This window comes from Stereum hirsutum, assembly GCF_000264905.1.
Source record: "Stereum hirsutum FP-91666 SS1 unplaced genomic scaffold STEHIscaffold_28, whole genome shotgun sequence".
In the NCBI taxonomy this organism is placed as follows: domain Eukaryota; kingdom Fungi; phylum Basidiomycota; class Agaricomycetes; order Russulales; family Stereaceae; genus Stereum; species Stereum hirsutum.
In genome coordinates, this window is record NW_006763158.1 from 171,253 (window position 1) to 190,608 (window position 19,356).

Sequence of the window (19,356 nt, forward strand, 5' to 3'; positions counted from 1 at the left end):
GCCGTCGACATTGAATATTGATGTCCGATTTGTTCCACGCGCTTCGGTGTGAACGCCCACTGCAGCCCCACGCCTTCATATGCATATAGATGTAGACGAAGTGCTTCAGGGGGACGCGCTCACCGGTGTGTTCCAGTCAAACAGGGTGGGGAAAAGCCCGCTGGGTTTGATGCATGAAATAATACTTACTTATGGTTTCTGAGACAGAGATGATTTCGGAAAGGATGAACAAAGGGTGTAAGTACTACTTGGTATTTCTAGGCAACAGTAAGTACGTCGCTCGGAAGTTGGGATTGTGGGTTTGGGTTTCATTGCATGTTCTTCCTTGTCCCCTCTGTCTGTCCTCATAAAATGATACATAATCATGTGCGTTGCGTATGTGTCGTGACTTCAACATATCATTAATGAGCTCGTCAGGCCTTGACTTACATATGTACCGTAAGCTCTTCGGATTGATGATAAGTATCTCCTAAACCCCAAAAGAAAACCCCATAAATTGTGGGTTATATATAACGCCGAGATGGGCCATAGAATGCGAGCCATAAGATAAAATAGTCATGAGCACCGTCAGTGTCAGTGTCATATGCATACCATTCATCCACAGTCCGAGTCCGTCGGCGACCATACACTGTACGTATACAGCACTTACACACTATATCTACATGCGTACACCGCTAGGGCCCAAAGGTTTAAACACCACCACTCCCTCCAAGTTTTAACCTGACATTCTCCCTCAGCCTCCTCACCTCCTCACCTCCTCACCCACCATCAAAATCAAACCCGATTCTCAGTCAAATAATGCGTCGGGAACCATTCTGGGAGGTCATACGTCGTGTTGCTCAGTTCGGCGAGGATGAGCCCTGCGGAGACTTCCGCGCTGTTTCCGTATTTTTCGGGATCGTGTTGTGTTGGGTTGGAGGAGGGAGGGTTGGTGTGGTTGTGTTAGTTCGTTATCGTGTCGTGTCGTGTCGTGTCGTACCGCACCACAAAAACCACAAGTCACAAACAAATCAAACAAAACAAAAAGAACCAAAAACCCGTCAATTCCGTCGCATGCACGCGTACATCCTAGCAGGAAAGACCAAGACGTACCACGAAAACCCCCTCGGCATCCCATGGCCCGAATATCCGGCGGATATGTATTGGCCGACTTGGGGAGTTATTTCGCCCGTGGTGGGGTTTGGGGTGAGGACGGGTCCGACCTGGATGGATGGATGGTTGGTTGGTTGGTCAAAAAGGACGGAGGGGAGAGGAGGAGGGAAAGAGGTGGGAAGAAGGGGAGAGGAGGAGGGAAGAGGTGGGAAGAAGGGGAGATGAGGAGGGAAGCGGTGTGAAGAAGGGAGAGAATGGGAGGGGAGGGAGGAGAAGAGGAAGGGAGGGTACAAAGGAAGGACGCAGGAGGGAGGAGAAGAAACGCACGAATGGATCTCCTATCTTGGTAAAACCCATAATACCAGTCTACACCCACACAAAGTATCAGTATCGCACGTATAACAACCCGTTCCACCTCCGTCACGACCACCACGCGCAAAACAACACAAAAGAAAACACCACAACCAGATCCAGAATGAATGACATACCCATTCCATCTCAACCTCCTCCCCCTTCTCTCCCTCACTCTCAACAAACTTCCCCGGAAACACCCGCGGCAAAAACTCCCTCAACGCCCGTCCAACCTTCGCATCTATCCCCGAATCGTCGGCCTGATAATACTCGAATCTACCGGTTTCGTGTTCACGGCCGCCGCCGAGGATGACGAGCGGGTTTGGGGAGTCGCCTTTAGATCCGAGAGGTAGATCGAGCGCGTCAGTATTCATGCGCCTTGTATCTTGTACATGGAAATGGGCGTAGGAAGGGGAATGGGAACGGGAATGAGAAGTAGTAAGACCGAGAAGAACGCACCCTCCCTAACAGGCCTCGGAAACCAATACTCAAACCCCCTATTCCCCACCCATCCACTCCTGCTCAACTCCTGCTCCGTCGCATTCGACCTCACGGCTATGACCTGACCACGCGTGGGTACGATACCCTCGGGACCGGCGAGGTGTGGGAGGAGGTGGGATGCGTAGGCGTTTGTTGCGTGGAGGACTGTGGTGCAGGAGATGGGGCCGCGGGGGGTTGAGAGGGACCAGCGGCGTGGGTTGCCTGAAGTGGATGAAGTGGACGAGGAAGAGGAAGAGGAAGAGAGTGGCGAGACGGCGGTGACGGGTGTGCGTGTGTGGAGGTGTAGAGAGGACGAGGAAGGAAGGGAGGAATTAGCGAGTTTATAGAGTTCCGTAACGAATTTAAGCGGCCACAGGTTTCGTCCAGGGATCTTAACGCCCTGCCCACGACTCGTCCCATATATCTCCCTCATCTCCCCCTCATCAAACCACTCCACACTCCCCACCTCAACCCCCAACCTCCTCGCCTCCTCCCAATCCCTCCTGCGTCCCTCCATCCACACCTCATCAAACTGCAGACTCACTCTCCCTTCCTCGACGAGATCGACTTTTTCGGTGAGGTTGTGGGAGTGGATGATGGAGGCGATGGCGTTGGTGGTGTAGGATTCGATTTGGATGGCGCGGATGGCGTTGGGGAGGCCGTGTGTTGCGATGCGGGAGCGGAAGGAGGAGAAAGTGTCTTCGGCGAGGTGGCCGCCGTTGCGGCCTTTCGTTTTCCGTGTGGTCATATAGTCAGTCAGTCGAGTAGGAATCTGCGATGGTAGAGCTGCGAACGTACCGGTAGCCCCAGAACAAAAATCCCTCGCCTCAAGCACCACGATATCCAGCCCTTCTCCCTCCCGCTTCTTCAACCCCTCAACCAAATGCCACGCCGCACTCACCCCCGTAATCCCACTCCCAATCACACACACGTCCGCCTCGCTCGTCAGTTCGCCTTTGCTGCCCTCACCTGCTAGGACGTTCGCGTCGGGGGCGGAATGCGTCCAGAAGCTGTGTGTGGGGTTCGGGACGGGGAGGGGGGCGGGTTCGTATCCGTTGCCGTTGTTGTTGGGGGAGGAGGGAAAGGAGGAGGGGGAGGAGAAGAAAGCTTGGTGGTGCGACGGAAGGTCGGAGTCTCGGATGCCGAGAGAGAGGGAGGGTTGGATGTGACTGAGGAGTGCGATGGAGAGGAGGGCGGAGAGGAGGGCGAGACGGGGGGTGAGGTGCATCATGGTCGTGGTCGTGGCTCGCTGAACGTTTCCTGTTACTGGTGTTGGTTATATACTTATATGAATTTGTGAATATACGAGAGAGTCGGAGAGCCGAGCGAAGGGATGACACTACACACGGAAGAGATGGCGATAAGTGTCGGAATTACTGTATCACTTGTCGAGGGGCGACCACTGCGATAGCCTCGTGTTCTCTGCGCGTCGGATCTGAGGTATGTACTTCGAGCACTTGCAGAGCGTGATATCGTTCAAGCGTACGGTCACTCTGCGAACCAGCAAACAATTCAAAGATGATCGTTTATGGAGGAAGAGGAGAGGAGGCCCGGGGAGGTGAATGGGCCACAACCTCCTGAGTGGGGGGTGGCGGAGCACGTTGCGGATCGGAGCAGAATTGGGCTCGGAACTATCCGCTCACTGCTGCCTCCTCAGCCTCCTGTTCCTGCTCCTCCTTCAAGTTCCTCGCCCAATCCTCCTCCTCCTCCTCCGGCGACAACGACGATGACGATGACTACGAACTCCCTCTTCGAATTCCACCAGCTGTCGACGCGTTATCCTGAGTCCTTTAAGTGTCGGACGCGTCCTACCGCCTCGAGTACTTACATAGTAATGGTTTGAACGGTGACACTACTGCTACTACAACCTGTCCCAGACGTTTGATACACCTCGTTACCCTCACAGGCGCCGAGATGCGCGTTGGCTCTTGCCTTGATTAAAAGTCTACTAGCATCTGTCCGACGACGAGGCTATGGCATCGAGTTCGTTACTTGGACTTGGTGCTCCATCTAACTCAGCCTCTAACTTCTGGCTTGAGAACGACGGTAGAAGGGGCTTTATTTTCGATTCTACGGGACTTCATGCACACGAGAGACAGACTGAGGTACTCCTACGTGGTACGTGTCAAACTGGTGCGTGATTTTCTTCAATCTACACTTCAGTGCTTTATTTTGATATGGACGGCGTCTTTCTCTCCCTCCAGCCTAAGACTTGCTCCCTCAACGGACTGACTCATATAGGACGGTACGGAGCATCCACAGATGTCTCTGAAAAGCTCTTATTGTCTCCCCTCTCGTCTTCCCGTCACTCGCGACTTTATAAATTGGAATGCGTGGAAGGCAGAGTTCTCTCTCCTTTCCTCAGTTGTCGGACGCATTGTTCTGTACCTACGTCCTCGACGAGCATACATGTATCAAACAACGATCTGAGCATCGTCCTTCAACGCATTTCCATGCATACATCCATCTTTCTGCGCGTTGTTTTTTTGTCTCGACTCTCGAGTAACAGTCGTCTCAATTCTCATTCGAGCGTCTCCCCTTGGACGATCTCCTTGATCTTCATGAGGTACCGAGTGTGTTGCTTCGTGTTCGACATACCTGGCTCTGGCTCGGGCTCGAGATCATCGCGGCTTATGCTGGTGTGTGCGGTGTGCGGTGCGTGGTGCGTAGTGAGTTCCTTCGTTGGCAGTTCACAGTGTCCTTCGTTTTGCGAATGATATTGACCATATCTCTCTCCAGACTTAGATCCTTACCTCTCTAAGGGACTGCTACGAGGAGCATCCATAGGGGTCTGTCAAAAGTTCATCGTCTCGTCTCATTGTCTCACCTCTCGTCAGGTCGTTTCCGTCGCTCACAGCCGCTATGTCTCGCGACTACTTATGAACTCAATTACATGGAAGCCTTTAGGCTCTCTACATACGAGTCTCGCTCACCAGGTATCTTAATCATCCTCATGCAGCCAGTCATTTCTTCGTGTGGATGTGGTATCGGAAACGCAGTTCAGTCATTCGTACGCCCGCTCATGGTTCATGGTTCATTGACAGTGATGATTCAGAGTATCGCGCTCGCCATACAGTACCTATACAAACTTCGGAGTCTTCGCTTCTCGTTCACGCACTGCACCCTCCTGCGCCACTGCCACTGTCTCCCCTTCCCTCTCAGAAATCTAAAATCTACTGGGTACTGAAGCAGAACATTACTTATAAGCCCCATACCTCAAGCACCCAAAAGCCGTACATACTCGTGCTTCCAGCGCTTAATTTAAAGTCGAGCGCCTCAAAGGACGTGTCGTGGTGGGAAGTCACACAAATATTAATACTCACGCTCTCCTTCCAAAGCCTTCCACAGTCTTCGCCGCCACCCACCCACACAACACATCCATACAACCCCACGTATACGTATACGCCTACGTGAGAATAAGGACTGTCTTGCCCGTCTTGGTCTTTATAAGACTGCAAGGAGAGGCATCTGTTCTCTTTCCTTTCTGACTCCCGACTACCGTTATCTGTGAAGTATATCTGAGACGGTGAGTGTTTGCGTTTGACACACGGGGCGTTTGTTTAGTTCGTGATTGAATTGAATTTGGCTTTCATAGTCTCTGGGATCTACTCATCATCGTCCCGGATAGATCTTCGAACGAGTCATTCATCACTCATCATGAACCCTTCGGACTCGGACCACGAACAGCAGGAGCAGCCTCGAGCTCCATCCATCGTCCTCGCCAATACTCCCATCACAGCGAACCATCCCGCAGCACCACGACGAGAGCCCGAGGTGCGTGTATGCCCCATTCCACTCCGCTGTGTTATGTTGCATTATATTGAATCATTCGACGTTGATACTCTGCGTATTACTCTCTACAAACAACAAATAAGGCAGTCGAACTGGGCCGGAAACGCAAGTTCGGAGAATATGACGACAGGGACGAGGGTGAGGGCGAGGACGATGATGGAGATGGAGATACGGAGACGATTAGTTCCGATGGCGAAGGCCCGACGTCCATCATCGCTCCCGGTGGTGTTAATTCGCGCGTACGTCTTCCGTTTCTTAGCCTCTAGTCTTTCTTCACTCCATGATACTGAAACTCCACCCTCCGTTTGCCGTAGTCCTCCCAATCGACGCCACCATCCAAACGTCACCACCCCGACTCCGATGGACATGATTCGTCTGAAGAATTTCCCTCGAGTCATGTACGTCGACACTGCTTCACCGTGAACGCGGTACAGAATGCTCATCATAACATAACAGATCACCCAGGCCTCCAACTCTGATGTCCGCGCCCTTCACGCTCAACATTCTTCTGGGACTTCATCCCCGTCCAATGTTTCTCTCCTCCTCTCTTCCTCTACTGGCAGTGGCAATGCGAATCCCATCGCAACTTCCGAGGCCCAAACCGTCCGTTCAACTACAACTATCACCTCGGAAGGACATCCTCCGTCTACGCTGCAGTATTATGGTGATATGTCGGCCATCAGTGCTATAGCTGTCGGTAATGACGGCCCATACTCTGACGCCGACAGGAGGGACAACACGAGTCCCAGTCCCATCGAGGAGATCACGACCGAAGGTGCGCGGGGCCTCAACCGTGACGATGCCAGTACTAGTACTAGTCTTCCACGTCCGAGTCCCGGTTTCACATCTACCTTCAATGGCCGCCCATGCCCATCCATCTTCAATGGCCGTCCATGCCCATCAACTTCCAACGCCCTGCCGCCGACGTCAAACGGAAACGGAAACGGAAACGGGGGAAACGATTTCTTCATGAATTTCGTCGCTAGCCAAATGCGCGCGAATCGTGCCGCGTCGGAGGCTGAGCATGCTTTCTTGAGCTCATTATTTAATCCGCACTCGCGTTCTGGTTCTGGTTCGAGCACGGGCACGGGCACGAACTTTTCTGCCGCATTTGGGCAGCACGGCGTCAACGTCCACTCATTCACCACTGCCAGTGTTCCGGTCGTCCCAGTCGTTTCTCGATCCGTTCCTGTGGTGCAGGCACAGCCTTTCCTTGCATTGACACCGCCCTCTCTTCCTCTTCCTCACACCTTCCCTCACACCTTCCCTCACACCCTCCCTCACACCCTCCCTCTCCAGACCCCACCTCAACCAGTCTACACTCTCGCGTACGGCCACGCCACACCGACACCGACACCCACCCTCCTTCCTACGACCACGAACATTAACAACACTTCCCTGCGCAGCGTCCCTCCCCTGGCATATACATTGCCGACGCGGGTCACCCGGACTCTAAATCAGACCCATCCAGGCGGCGCTCCAGGACTCCTAGGCTTTCACGCGCCGTCTTACGCCTAACTTGCGATGCTGATGTTCATACGGGGAGCACGACTGCGCTGTAGGGTGAGCCGAGGGGTGAGGTGGGTTCCTGGTGAGGGATATGGATGCGAATGAGGGTGTGGGCGACGGGTGATAAGGAGGGATTGCTGGAGGTTCTTTTGTGTAAGTTAGTGTAAGTGTATTTGGCGAGAGGGCGGGGGTCCCGAGTTCAAGGAGTCTCTGCTACGTCAGTTCTTTGGAGAGTGTGATAACTCTATGCGAGGCCTGGATGTGGGTACTCTGAACATTGACAAGGTTCATTTAATGGCTGTACATTGGGAAGTTATCGAGGAAAACATGTTGTCTCGTTATCTTGCGCGGTTGCAGGTTTTTGTGACTGACGAAATCGAATGTGACGCTCAGGTTGACAAGTAGCACTGCTCTAACGACGGTCGGTCACCGAACTCTCATGCGCTCTGCGATGACCGTTCTTCCACTCTGTTCCTCCATGAGGCTCTTCATGATAACCCCACACTCTTCATGGTATCTCCACACGGGACCCTCGTCTATCCCATAGGCTAGGAAGCTCGATAATTCGGACACATTTGGGCAGATTGTTGCTTATGGTAACCCCTACATGCAAACCTAGAGCTCGAGAGTGTCTCTCTTGTGGTATCGTTTGGGATGCTGTAGTGTTAGCACTATCTTTCTTGGTGGTATTCCGAGTCGTCTGCTCCTCGATGCTGCATCGATTAAAACATCGAGTCCCCACACTCAGACAGGCCACTCTAGGATATATGTATTATCCCGTTCCTCGCTTGACAATGTGTTCAACTGGCTACGGCGTTGTTCTTCTAGTGGCGTTGGTTGTATCGAGGACCCCACCACGGCAACTACGGACCCATACATTCCGAGTATTGTTCCCTTTGTTTCGTCGACAGATCCTGTATCTCAAGAGCATCCATGCCATCCTATCCTACTGCATCCCGTGCGCACGTCCCTTCCTTCCTTTTTGCTACGTATTTATATTTGAATTCCAGTAAGATAGCCTCCGCTCTCAGGGGTTTCTCGACTCCCCATAATTTCACAGATCATTTCCTCCCAGAATTGTGGGATTGGCTTGGCCTGGGTCCTCCGTTCCGTCCAAAAAAGCTTCCGGCTTCCTTCCCTCGTCTTCTCTTCCGTTCCTACGGCTGGATCTCCGATGCTCAGACTGCCGCTCCCGATCCTTTTCAAAAAAGAATAATAAACGATGGTTCGTCTTCTTTCTCGTTGTCTTCTGCCGTACAGTACGGTTCACCAGGATATCTGACAGGTATCTTTACCTCACAATTGCATACCGCAGGTTCTGGTTTCTTCGTTGGCCTCAACCGCCGCGGCGAAGTGGGTGCTTCAGGCTTCTGTTATCCCTCTCCGCGTCAGGTGAGGTTCCTGGAAGAAACTTGAAGGAAGCAAGGAAATATATTTCGACATCTTCAGGGTACAGTGGTACAGTGTGGGTCCACTACTTACGTCGTCCCTGCATTCCGATCTCATATGCATCACTTCAGTGGTGACAATGCTTTCTGAATTTCGGGCCTGCGTTTCTGACCTGAGCCTATGGTCTACTTAGTGCCAGCCACCAACCAAAGTTGACCCGGGTCGTCTCGTCTGGACTGACCTCGAGGGTTCTCTCTCCTGCGGCGCGCGACAACGAGCGACAGCATGCGCACTTCCTCAGGTCTTCTCAGGACCAAGTTACTACTTCCGGTGGTGTTTGTCGGTCTGCTCGTCGTCTGATGAACATTGAACCATTGCAAGTCTGCAACTCGCCCAGACGGCAACCTCCTGTTGCGAGCCTCGTGTTTCGCCCTGTTTCGTCTCTACGGAGCATAGATGTGCCACGAGACCGAGCTCATCCCAAGCCACGACGTCATGAGTCAATGAATTCATAGCGCAAGCAAACGGGCTGAGATCGAGAGAGCCGTCATCGCGACTCAGGAGGCGGCGACGATGCCCAGAGCGGCGGGGCAACATCCTGTCATCTGAACATTGTGTGCCCATGCGGGTCCGAAAGTACTCCGGCCTCCTGTGTATACAAACCTGATGGGGTGAACGGGGTAAATACCATTAAACGTCGTAAATGATGGGTATACACTATGCTACGACTGACTACTACTGCTAGCAGACAGGCGGAGGGGAGAAAGGACAGTCCACGACCGGCGGGCTGTAAGCAGAGCAAATAGCGGTCGTACCAGAGCAACAGCTTCTAGCGACGGGCTTTTTATCAGGTAGAGAGAGTGCGATACCGTGATGGGTGGGTGAGGAATGTGTGAGCAGTCTATATGCAGATTAATGGCGGCGCGACCTGTGATAATGAGCGGAGAAGTGGGAAGAGCGGGGAAAGTCCATCCGTTAGCGGTCATGCACATCTTCAAGGTCGTCGTCTAACAGAGTCGGGCTCCGGACCAAGCTCTGGGTCGTCACTCTTTCTATCCCATTTGTCTGCATAGTTGACTTCTTGCTCCCAACGGACGACGATACCTGTAAATTAGACGTGGAGATAGAATGAGGCAATGTATGATGAGGCGAGCGATAAGGGCGTCGCAGGATAATGCTTCGAAGAGATGAAAGGCGTGACGGACGCACCATTGGTGACGGTAGGCGGGTCGACGTCCTTCTTTGGTACACTCGCAGCCGATCTCTCATTTTGCCTCGACGAAAGAGCGATTGAGGGCTGTTCATCCGTGGTCTCCGGCTGGAAATCGGCGACCCAGCGACCAAGGGTGTTGCTGAACTTGTTAAGGCGCGGTGCACGGTCTCGTGCAGAACGAAGGTTGAGAATCCTACGGAGGGAAGCTTCGATAAGTGCCGGAGGAGGGTCGGGTTGAGAGCGAAAGGGTTTGGAGAAGGGCCAAGAAGAGAGGGGCGAGAGACTTACAAGCGACAGGAAAGGACCGTTGAAAGTTGAATACTCATCGGCGCATTGATGGATTGGATGAGCTCATTAGATTGTCTATGTGCGAAATGGGTCAACGACCAGGGAAGCTAGAGGCGATGATAGAATAGGACGTACACGAAGAAAATGACATTGATCAGGTTGAGTGACGAGATGGCGACGAAGTAGAAAACACCGTCTTTGATGAAGACGTCAATCAAGGTCGAAGACGAGCCCGCTGCCTTGTGTTTGAGACCTCGGTAGAGCGTCATCGTAGTCAGGACAAAGTCGACAGCCCTATGAAGTAAAACCATTTCCATTCCGGTCGTCAGAATACTCTATATCATCCGGGAGAACTCGGTTCAGGGCGACGTACATAGGGGATGCATAGAAGGCGATAATGAACTTTGGACCTGCGATAGACGCCTTTCCGGTGACTAAAGCAGATTGTTCAGCCGAGACTGTACGGGTAGCTTGAAGGCCGGAACGGCCAGTGGAGACTTACCGAGGCAAGGACCTGGCCAAGAGGGCAATTTTGTATCTGTATACGAGCATCACCTGTCAATCTCATCGGACGATCGGAGTGCGCAGAAAGACAAGACGGCTTACAATCGAATGCCAGGATAGGAACAGCAATCATTACGCCCGTAAAGCCAGCCATCATGAGTATGAGAAAGATCAGTACTTGTCTATTGCGGTTGTATAGTGCGTATACTCGTAGGGCCAGAACTGAGGATAATAATACGCGGAAAGTCAATGTGAATGATCAGCCTGATCTCCAATTCGACCGTAGCACAAGAAGGTAAAGTATTCACATACCTAGCTCCACACACACGTCAATAAGTACGGCTATTCCGGGTAGAATACGGAGATGTTTGGCGCACGACCTGAAGGGTCGTAAAATGACTAGTGTCAGAGGATGTGAGGTTTGAATACAAGGATGACTTACTCTTCTGACCAGTCGGCAAAGAACCCTATTCAATAGGGATGAATGGTATGGGTCAGCGAGAGAGATATTTCGAGCCATAAACGGATCATACATGGATCTGTCACTGTTGATAGTCCAATACTTCGTCAGGCCAATCGCTCTGGAGAGAGATAGCATAGCACGAACCTACGAGGACCACGAACGTATAGTACCGCACCATCAAGTATAAAACCTTGATGATTGACCATTCCGCCTTCCAGACGTACTTCCACTGACGAAGTGAAACGAAGTCAACATGGAACGTAGCGTCGCTCAATTTTTTGCTCACCTCTTTCGGTAGACATACAAGCCAGTCCCAGACCAGCACGGATGTTGTGGCTTAGATAATATAAACGAGCCTGTGAGCATCACACCAGCTCTACGCACCAAAAAGAAAAAGAAAAAGCCTTACAGGCAACGTAAATCTAAATCGATAATGTCAAAAGGGTTCATATTCGTAAGTGGGCGTCTTGGTCAATGGAACATCAGATCGGAATGACGTTCACCTGCGCAACCTTCACAATGTGCTCGAGCGCTGCGACCTCCGCGGCCGACATGGCTTGGCTGACTGGCGGTGGTAAAGGGAAATGAAAGATGGGGTATGCCTTTGCAAGGCTCGTCGTCCGGTTGTCCTATGAAGTGACTGGCGACCAAAGACAGAGTTCTGGGGACGTTCGAAGAAAGTACGGAAGTCTCAAGCGATCCATGACTGAGTTTTATGCAAGAGGCCGATCGGAATCTCGAAAGCCTGTGGCTGTTCCCAGTGGCATGCGCCTCAAATCATCGGGCCCTGTCGTTTTTGAAATAGCAGAAGAATTCTTTGACCCCCGCAGCTGGCCTGCCTGTTGGACCTTGTTTGTGCAGCATTTCGTGACGTTATACGCATCGCGGACCTTTGAGGTTTGTTTTCGACACCTTTTCCTGCCACTTTCCGGTTGAATCATTCCATAACCTGTTCCGTGATGTTGTTGTCGAAATAATAATAAAAGAATAGAGAGCTTTCAGGCTTACCCTAGGCTTACACTTCGCTTACACCCTCGAAAATATTCATTGCCGGATTGAGACTGCAAACTGAGTTTGAAATGCGGATGTATCCAGGGCGTCGAATCTCGATCGATGCTCCAAATCAGGAAAGCCGATCTTTTGCTTCTTTTGCTCGAGGTCTGTGACGAGGCTCCACCTCCGCCCTCTTCAGAAAGGTATCTCTTCAGAAATGCGAGTTGATTAGCATTAGGCGTACATGAAACTGACCGTCGACTGAAAATGATCCATGTGATCACCCAAGTAAACGCAGGTACGAATTGGTGCGAACACACCGTCAACATATCCCGTTCCAGACTAGTGTCCTGATGTATCGAAAACCCCTTCCTTACGACGCCATGCTGTTACTATGTATCCTGTTGCGTATATAGAGGATGCAAATCTTTCTTCAGCGACGATCCATACGATTCCCTCGCGGAGACATGCCAAGGTCCTGACATCTAATTCAGAGCCAATTGTACATGCGTGTCAGTAATCGTTTATCTTCAAAGTCGTACAGAGGACGTGTCGACCGCATATCCCAAGCCTGGCTCCTAAGAGAACGCGGCACTTCTCCTGACTTGGCCTATCTGTCGTCGGCATCTTTTCTATAACTCTAGCCCGCTTCAATAAAATGCAGTTTCCATGAGGCACCGTTACCTATATATCTTTCTAGCATCGATCCTTGTCGATCCTTGAACGGAGTATCGGGGCGGAAGGATGTTATTCCGCGGGCGAGTCTGCCTCCCTTTAAATGATGCGCATACTTCAACGTGGCCCCCACTGTCCCCTCTCGTTTGAAACCCACCCATCACCTCAAGTCCTCGCACGAAATTGTATCAACATAATGACCATCAAGAAGGGAGAGGTTTCATTCATCACAGGAGGGGCCTCTGGTGTGTGGCTTGTATGTTCTACTCGATCTGTGGGGTTCTAATCCACGTCTGCTGCCATTTAGGTATTGGCAAGGCTCTTTCTGAGAACCTTGTTTCCCAAGGGTAAGTGAGGGCTTTAGCGATTACACGTTTCGTTCGTTAATATACAGGACAGGGGCCGTGTAGTCATCGTTGACTTGAACCCCGAGACCAGCAAGGCGCTTGCTGATGAGCTGAACAAGAAGGCTGGCTCTACGTATGTGTTATCTCAGGTTCGGAGTTGATAACGTGCTCATGTCCTCGTATCAAAGTGTCGCTGTTTCTGCGAAGGCAGACACCACCGTCTGGGAAGAGCAAGTTGCTGCTTACGAAGTGGCGAAGAAAGCCTTCGGGCGCATTGACTATGGTACGTTCTCGTCTTCGCTCCTTGTCATCGTGGCCTTCAATCTAATTCCACTACAGTCTTCGCCAATGCTGGTATCGCAGAATATCCCTGGATCCCTGCATTCGACCCTTCCACCGCTGCGTCTCGCCCCTTTACGAAGCCCAACCTCCTCACCGTCAACATCGACCTTGTTGGTCAGCTTAACACTGCTGCCCTCGCATTCCAGATTTTTGAGCGTCAAGAGAAGAACGAGTTGGGGTTGAGGGGAAAGTTGATCATGACCGCAAGCGTGTTCGGTTATTATCCATGCCCGAGCATGCCAATGTATGCTGCTGCAAAAGCTGGGATTGTCAACTTCATGAGGAGTGCGGCCGAGTTTTACAAAGCGAAGGACATCACGGTCAATTTAGGTGCGTTTTGTCTCTTTGCCATTTCGTCGATGGACGAGGCCACCAGAGGAGAAGCTGACCACGGCACTTTGCATTACATCGTGTGGCGTCATCCTTGAAGTTGCACCAAATTTGATTGGTATGTTCCCGTTGTATCTGTCATTCTCTGTCCGTGTTTAACTCCTTATATGCTACGCTTGTCTGCATCTTTGGCGTTTTAGACACCAACATCGCGCCCGACTCGCTTTTCGTTCCTTTCCGCGAAAGGAATCTTCTTACTCCAGTATCTCTTGTTGTCGAGCAATTCAATGTGCGTATCAAAATACAACTCTCCGCCCCCCTCTGTTTCCCCTATTCGTTCGCATATTGAGTCCGTTCGGTACTCCGCGAACTCCGATCTCCTTTGGCTTTGAGATTACGATGCCCTGCATGAAATGCTGATGCTTCATCCGCGTACAGACCCTTCTCGGCTCCTCCACCGTGACCGGTCAGGCTCTGTCTATCAACGGCGAAGAAGTCTGGGTTCATCCTCCCGAATCCGTCAAGTTCAAAGAGAACGACCCCAGCTGTAAACTCATCGACGAAGAGATTTCCAAGCTCTTTGGCTATACGAAGATCTAAATTACTTGCCTCACGTCCATGGCAGCTACTTTCAAATGGGGGAGCTGTGAGAATGGAGAGGCATTGATGTGGCGAGGAGAAGTCTCGCTATAGTACGAAGTAAAGGTCATTCACGTTGTATTTGGAATTTCAATTGTAATATATACCCATCTTATCCCTATTGCATATGTCGACGCATCGTCCCAGAGCACGGGTCGTGTCTGTCTAGTTATCGGGCTGATGGTCATGGAATTTGTGACCGGGGTGCATGATTTTATAGATAGCAATGGAAGCGCTCATATAGGTAGTCTAAAATACGAGGCAAGACGTGTGGACCAACCGTTCATCACCGCTTCAGGGCTAGATCGATACGGACTTTTCTTCACTAGCCACTGCACCACTCTGTCTAGACCTAGTTTTTTACGTGAATAAATTGAAACCCAGGGAGCGTGCACCGAACAGAATCGCGACTTTAGTGTCCTAAATACACACGAACCAACATCAGACAGCTGCAACAACTCGGTGACGGAAGAAGGGAAGTGCTCACCTCTGTCTCACGTCTCACTGCCATATACACGCTGGTCTCCTTATAATTGCTCTTGATCCGTCGCGGCCCATCTTTTGTTTTCTCCATCAACTTTCTGGGCGCATTCACCAATCCCCGTGAGATAGGTTTCGGTCGCTCAAGATCCTCAGGAGGGATGACGAAGGAAGGATCAATGAAGTGGAGTTTACGAAGAGAAAGGGCGCCAAGGTCGGCGCAGGCATAATAAGACTTGCGAGAGTTTTGGATGGTCTCATGCGGGAGTGTAAGGATCTCTTGCTCGGTAAGGCCATAAGCGTGCTTGCCTTTGTTACAAGACACCATAATCAGCATATATACGGATAAATCGCGGGAAAAAGATGTGCGCACCATCGCTCTTGAACATACACTATGATTTGGGCATCAGTCAGCGACGCTGGTAAATGCAGCGCCTGACTCACCATTGTCCCCTTGACCTGTTGATACGGCCGTCCGCCATTGAACGGGTCCTTCCACTCGATCAAGCTCGCGATCCACACCTTCTTCTTCTCTGCCATAGCTTTTCTCTTTGCTATTTCCTCCGAAGTGGCTTTCTTCCTTGGAGCAGCTTTCGCCTTTGGCTGGAGCGTAGAACCATTGCCCGTAGTAGAGTACGGTGCACTGGAGGCGCGTGCGTATGCGCATTGAGGTCGGTGAGTAGAACCACGGGCCATGGCTGGATCTGTAGATTGAGAGAATTGACAAGTAGAGGAGGGACGCAGAGAATTACAGAGGCGGGGGAGAGGGAAAATCACTGAGCCTTTAGACTTCCTTCAGATGCCAAGACCCTGAGAAAGTACCATCGACAAAAGCGGGTAACAGACAGCTTTGTGCTCCTGCGGAACAGTATCAAGGCTAAGCAGCCGATGGCTCAAACAATGGATATGGTCAATTTGTGCGGCGCAGTCTTAAAAGCCGAAGTATTACCACAGACAAAGCGACCGGCAAGTGGTCAATCCTGGCCATACTTCCCACACAGTGGGTCGCAGGCCCAAGCGTTGGTTTCCTTGGACCACAGTACCTTTACTTAACGGCCTATGAAGCAGGATATCCGTCAAAACTCGAGACCAACATTTTGTGACTGCGTTGCACCCTAATGATCGGGCATAAAATCACGAACGAAGGCCCGTGAAGAGCACCGGTTTTGCAACGTGATCGCACTGGCATAAGATTCCATTCAGGTTTAGTTCAGCCTCGTCACCTCAAAAGCTAGGACACGAGCAGATAAAACCGGAGTGAGAACCATGCAGTTGAGATGCAGACTCTAAGATGGCAGTCGAAGAGGACGGTGGGCGACAATTGAGAGCGACGAGATCAGAGGGGAAAGCGTCCAAAAATGAATGACAAGGGCACCCGGACCGGCCCGAATCGCCACTTCAAACTGTGGCGCCGTGTGTGGCGACGAGATCGGCTTCATTACCTCCTAAATCAGTTCTCAGCTCGAAGGAAGAAGTGAGGTTACAACGCGACAGACGAAGAATAACGACATAGTTGAATTGAATGCAGAGTATGTTGCACACAAAGTAGATAAGTCAACGTACTGATATATTCGTTACATTGCATAGCATAAAAACAACAAGGCTCAGTCGACAACAACGATACCATCCAGAGCTGGTCGTGAACACTTCAAAGACAGTAATAGGGACGAGAATATGGTATATAAAGCGAAGAATTCCATGACGATGTTGCCAGCAGCAAGATGAAAAAACACGAAATGACAGAGCTATTCAAGGCCCCGATTCGGCATCAGGATCGCTGGTCTTCCTACCCCATTTGTCCGTATAATTCCTCGTCACCTCCTGTTCCCACCGCACTACAATACCTAATCACCATCCATATCCGTATTTTGTAGGATATGAATCGGTGTCCGCTAGAGTCGTCAGAATTCGCATGTGCACAACAGCAAAGAGGAATACTAGGGCATTCGGGAAGGAGTGTTCATAGGGACGTACCGTTGGTGGAGCTGATTGGATCATTACTCTTAGGAACAGATACTGTCGTCGCTCGTTCCGTATGGGCGGACCTCGAGCTGAGTGCTATAGAAGCATTGTGGTGATCTGTGGAGGGTTCAGGCTGGAAGTCTGCGACCCAGCGGCCGAGTGTGTTGCTGAACTTGTTGACTGTCGGTGCGCGATCACGTATGGCGCGAAGGTTCAAGATACTGGAAACGAGGGTAAGAACAGGACAATTGCTTTATCTGAAAACAATACGTACAGGCGACAGGATAGAACTGTGGAGAGTTGGATACTCATCGGGGCGTTGATCGATTCGATGAGCACGTTAGGTTGCCTATGTTGAATCAAGATCAATTCAATATCGTACATCCCTGTGAGACAAGACTCGCTGAACTTACACAAAGAATATCACATTGATCAAATTCAGCGAAGAGATAGCGACGAAGTAGAAAAGGCCATCCTTAATGAAAACATTCATCAACCCAGAGGCAGAACCGTGCCTCTTGACGCGCAGTCCTCGCCAGAGCGTTAGGGCGGTCAGGGTGAAGTCAACAGCCCTACAAACCAGATTCAGATATCATGGAGGACACGGATTCAATATCGCGGGAACGGGGACCCACATGGGAGAGGCGTAGAAGGCTATGATGAATTTGGGACCGGCGGCGGAAGGTTTTCCAGTGACTGGGGACGTTAAGAATCAGCATGGAAGCATCCTCTCATAAAGAAACCTCGTACACACCGAGACATGGACCTGGCCAAGATGGAAGCCTAGTGTCTGCAAAAAGCGAATAATACTAAAATTCAGTCTACTGCTGATATGCCATGATTACCGCACGCGGACGGGCGCCATGCTTACAGTCAAATGCCATGATGGGAACTGCGATCATGACGCCAGTGAACCCTGCCATCATCACCCCGAGGAACATCAAAATCCGAGTGCTACGGCCATACAACGCATAGACTCGAAGAGCCAAGACTGAGTGATGCGTAAGAAAAATTTCTCGTAGAATAAACAAGGGCCATCTTACCTAGTTCTACGCATACATCAATTACGACAGCTATACCAGGAAGGACACGAAGATTTTTGGCGCAGGATCTTCATACAAAGGTGGAATGAGAAAGGTAGGTGAGAAAAGAATCCTCGCTCTGTACTTGGGCATATCCGAGACTCACGCTTCTGACCAGTCAGCAAAGAACCCTAAATCGGCAGGTGAGATTACATTTTTGGCCATCATGATTCGCTCCAAAGTCACTCACAGACGTCGGTCACTACAGGAAGAGGTATATTAGGCGCGCGTCCAAACCCATGCATAAAAGATTCACTCACCGACCAGGACAACAAAGGTGTAGTATCGCACCATCAAATACAAAACCTTGATAGCCGTCCAGTCCGCCTTCCAAATGTACCTCCACTGATGCGGCGATCGTCGAGATGGTTCAGTAAAGTGATTAGAGAGTTGATGACCATCAATTCTCACCTCTTGAGGTAAACATACGAGCCAGTCCCATACCAGCACGGATGTCGTCGCTGTTAAAGATGAAAAAAAAGTTGCTTAGAGGATCGGTCACGGAAATCTAGAGTCGTTCAGGGTAGGCCTACACGCGACGTAGATCTAATCCGACGAATATTCATCCGATGAGTTAGCGCCATTGCTTTGAATGATAACTGGCGCAGGCGAGATGAAGGACTTACCTGTGCAACCTTGACAATGTGCTCGAGTGCGGCTGCTTCTGCTGCAGACATGGCTTGCTGTCCTTTGACCTCGACCGAACGCACTGGCGATGTGGTAGAGGGTAATAAGTACGGAGGGAGCGCTGCTCCTACTCAAAGGTGGGATTGGCGCTCCATTGCTAAGCGGAGTGGTATTATAGGAATACCATTTGGATGTCAAGATCTGGTCACCATCAGACGGTGGAGATAGGGCTGGGGGCTGTGGCTATACTGTCGCCGGCAAGCGTCTGACCTGTTTACTCTCTCCCAGGCGTGACTTCTTTGACTCCTTAAGTCCTAGGATTGCGCCTTGGATCATGATCTGATCGTAATACCCGTCGTGTTTACCAGAAATAGGTCCTGTATAACTCGGGTGAGACGGCGTTGGTCCATGAAGCAGTCCCTTGTGGACCATTGACGACGCTGTTGTGGCGTTTGGCGCAAGCTGAGAGGGGACGGAACGGCCAATGCCGAGCCTGTCTGCTACTTACTCCGCTCCCAACTTCCTCAGTGCCACAGTCGACTGGCCAAGGTGAGCGGGGACCTCTAACTCTTGGTGCACTACTTGGTTCGAGCCTGATTGTCTGATCCATGACGAAGCTGACGGAGCTGACATATGTACATGTCCAAGCAGACAGGCTACCAGGCGACCTTTCTGCTCATTTTCGCTGTCATTGCTAGCCACCTTCAGACTGAGGCGCAGATTTATCAAACCTGACGGCATCGGAGCGACAATTTCATTTACCTCGACTTCATTTTCCTCGGGATCGCTTCGCTTGCG

General features: G+C 51.1%; 6 protein-coding genes across 6 annotated transcripts; 2 read left to right on the forward strand and 4 right to left on the reverse strand.

Moving 5' to 3' along the window:
* Positions 1-589: 589 nt before the first annotated feature.
* STEHIDRAFT_151003 (DAO-domain-containing protein) lies at positions 590-3,154 on the reverse strand (the record flags this gene model as incomplete). Its single annotated transcript, XM_007311548.1, has 6 exons — positions 590-877; positions 1,093-1,202; positions 1,420-1,458; positions 1,581-1,777; positions 1,903-2,649; positions 2,722-3,154. The coding sequence occupies 6 exons, from the start codon at positions 3,152-3,154 to the stop codon at positions 775-777; spliced, it is 1,629 nt and encodes a 542-aa protein (XP_007311610.1). The 3' UTR covers positions 590-774.
* Positions 3,155-5,580: 2,426 nt separating this feature from the next.
* Positions 5,581-7,233, forward strand: STEHIDRAFT_143246 (uncharacterized protein; the record flags this gene model as incomplete). The annotated part of the gene is made up of 4 exons (XM_007311549.1): positions 5,581-5,697; positions 5,799-5,954; positions 6,030-6,113; positions 6,172-7,233. The coding sequence occupies 4 exons, from the start codon at positions 5,581-5,583 to the stop codon at positions 7,231-7,233; spliced, it is 1,419 nt and encodes a 472-aa protein (XP_007311611.1).
* A 2,056-nt stretch (positions 7,234-9,289) lies between these two features.
* STEHIDRAFT_126544 (uncharacterized protein) lies at positions 9,290-11,930 on the reverse strand. The gene is made up of 14 exons (XM_007311550.1): positions 11,585-11,930; positions 11,491-11,503; positions 11,368-11,417; positions 11,226-11,310; positions 11,152-11,163; positions 11,061-11,085; positions 10,931-10,998; positions 10,721-10,840; positions 10,617-10,652; positions 10,488-10,548; positions 10,250-10,408; positions 10,115-10,189; positions 9,823-10,019; positions 9,290-9,717 (listed from the first exon to the last, which is right to left on the reverse strand). The coding sequence occupies exons 1-14, from the start codon at positions 11,633-11,635 to the stop codon at positions 9,608-9,610; spliced, it is 1,062 nt and encodes a 353-aa protein (XP_007311612.1). The 5' UTR covers positions 11,636-11,930; the 3' UTR covers positions 9,290-9,607.
* A 969-nt stretch (positions 11,931-12,899) lies between these two features.
* On the forward strand, positions 12,900-14,515 carry STEHIDRAFT_126545 (NAD-P-binding protein). The gene is made up of 8 exons (XM_007311551.1): positions 12,900-12,994; positions 13,057-13,096; positions 13,149-13,229; positions 13,285-13,379; positions 13,436-13,768; positions 13,869-13,886; positions 13,969-14,057; positions 14,207-14,515. Exons 1-8 carry the CDS (start codon positions 12,946-12,948, stop codon positions 14,366-14,368), a joined length of 867 nt encoding a protein of 288 aa, XP_007311613.1. The 5' UTR covers positions 12,900-12,945; the 3' UTR covers positions 14,369-14,515.
* A 252-nt stretch (positions 14,516-14,767) lies between these two features.
* Positions 14,768-15,583, reverse strand: STEHIDRAFT_163836 (uncharacterized protein; the record flags this gene model as incomplete). Its single annotated transcript, XM_007311552.1, has 4 exons — positions 14,768-14,827; positions 14,895-15,196; positions 15,261-15,279; positions 15,332-15,583. The coding sequence occupies 4 exons, from the start codon at positions 15,581-15,583 to the stop codon at positions 14,768-14,770; spliced, it is 633 nt and encodes a 210-aa protein (XP_007311614.1).
* Positions 15,584-16,443: 860 nt separating this feature from the next.
* On the reverse strand, positions 16,444-18,684 carry STEHIDRAFT_126547 (uncharacterized protein). The gene is made up of 14 exons (XM_007311553.1): positions 18,558-18,684; positions 18,465-18,477; positions 18,343-18,392; positions 18,192-18,276; positions 18,122-18,133; positions 18,038-18,062; positions 17,893-17,960; positions 17,721-17,840; positions 17,604-17,639; positions 17,485-17,545; positions 17,263-17,421; positions 17,124-17,198; positions 16,862-17,070; positions 16,444-16,779 (listed from the first exon to the last, which is right to left on the reverse strand). Exons 1-14 carry the CDS (start codon positions 18,606-18,608, stop codon positions 16,736-16,738), a joined length of 1,008 nt encoding a protein of 335 aa, XP_007311615.1. The 5' UTR covers positions 18,609-18,684; the 3' UTR covers positions 16,444-16,735.
* Between the last annotated feature and the right edge of the window lie 672 nt (positions 18,685-19,356).

Bases quoted from the DNA above. Each gene is read 5' to 3' on its own strand.
- STEHIDRAFT_126547 (XM_007311553.1), bottom strand. From the start codon at position 18,608: ATGTCTGCAGCAGAAGCAGCCGCACTCGAGCACATTGTCAAGGTTGCA. The intron at 17,640-17,720 runs GTAAGCATGGCG...CGCTTTTTGCAG, and splicing joins TCCCATCATGGCATTTGACT to ACACTAGGCTTCCATCTTGG. The intron at 17,546-17,603 runs GTGTGTACGAGG...TAACGTCCCCAG, and splicing joins TTGGCCAGGTCCATGTCTCG to TCACTGGAAAACCTTCCGCC.
- STEHIDRAFT_126544 (XM_007311550.1), bottom strand. From the start codon at position 11,635: ATGTCGGCCGCGGAGGTCGCAGCGCTCGAGCACATTGTGAAGGTTGCG. The intron at 10,999-11,060 runs GTAAGTCATCCT...ACGACCCTTCAG, and splicing joins TTTGCCGACTGGTCAGAAGA to GTCGTGCGCCAAACATCTCC. The intron at 10,653-10,720 runs GTAAGCCGTCTT...GCTCGTATACAG, and splicing joins TCCTATCCTGGCATTCGATT to ATACAAAATTGCCCTCTTGG.
- STEHIDRAFT_126545 (XM_007311551.1), top strand. From the start codon at position 12,946: ATGACCATCAAGAAGGGAGAGGTTTCATTCATCACAGGAGGGGCCTCT. The intron at 13,097-13,148 runs GTAAGTGAGGGC...TATACAGGACAG, and splicing joins GAGAACCTTGTTTCCCAAGG to GGGCCGTGTAGTCATCGTTG. The intron at 14,058-14,206 runs GTGCGTATCAAA...ATCCGCGTACAG, and splicing joins TTGTTGTCGAGCAATTCAAT to ACCCTTCTCGGCTCCTCCAC.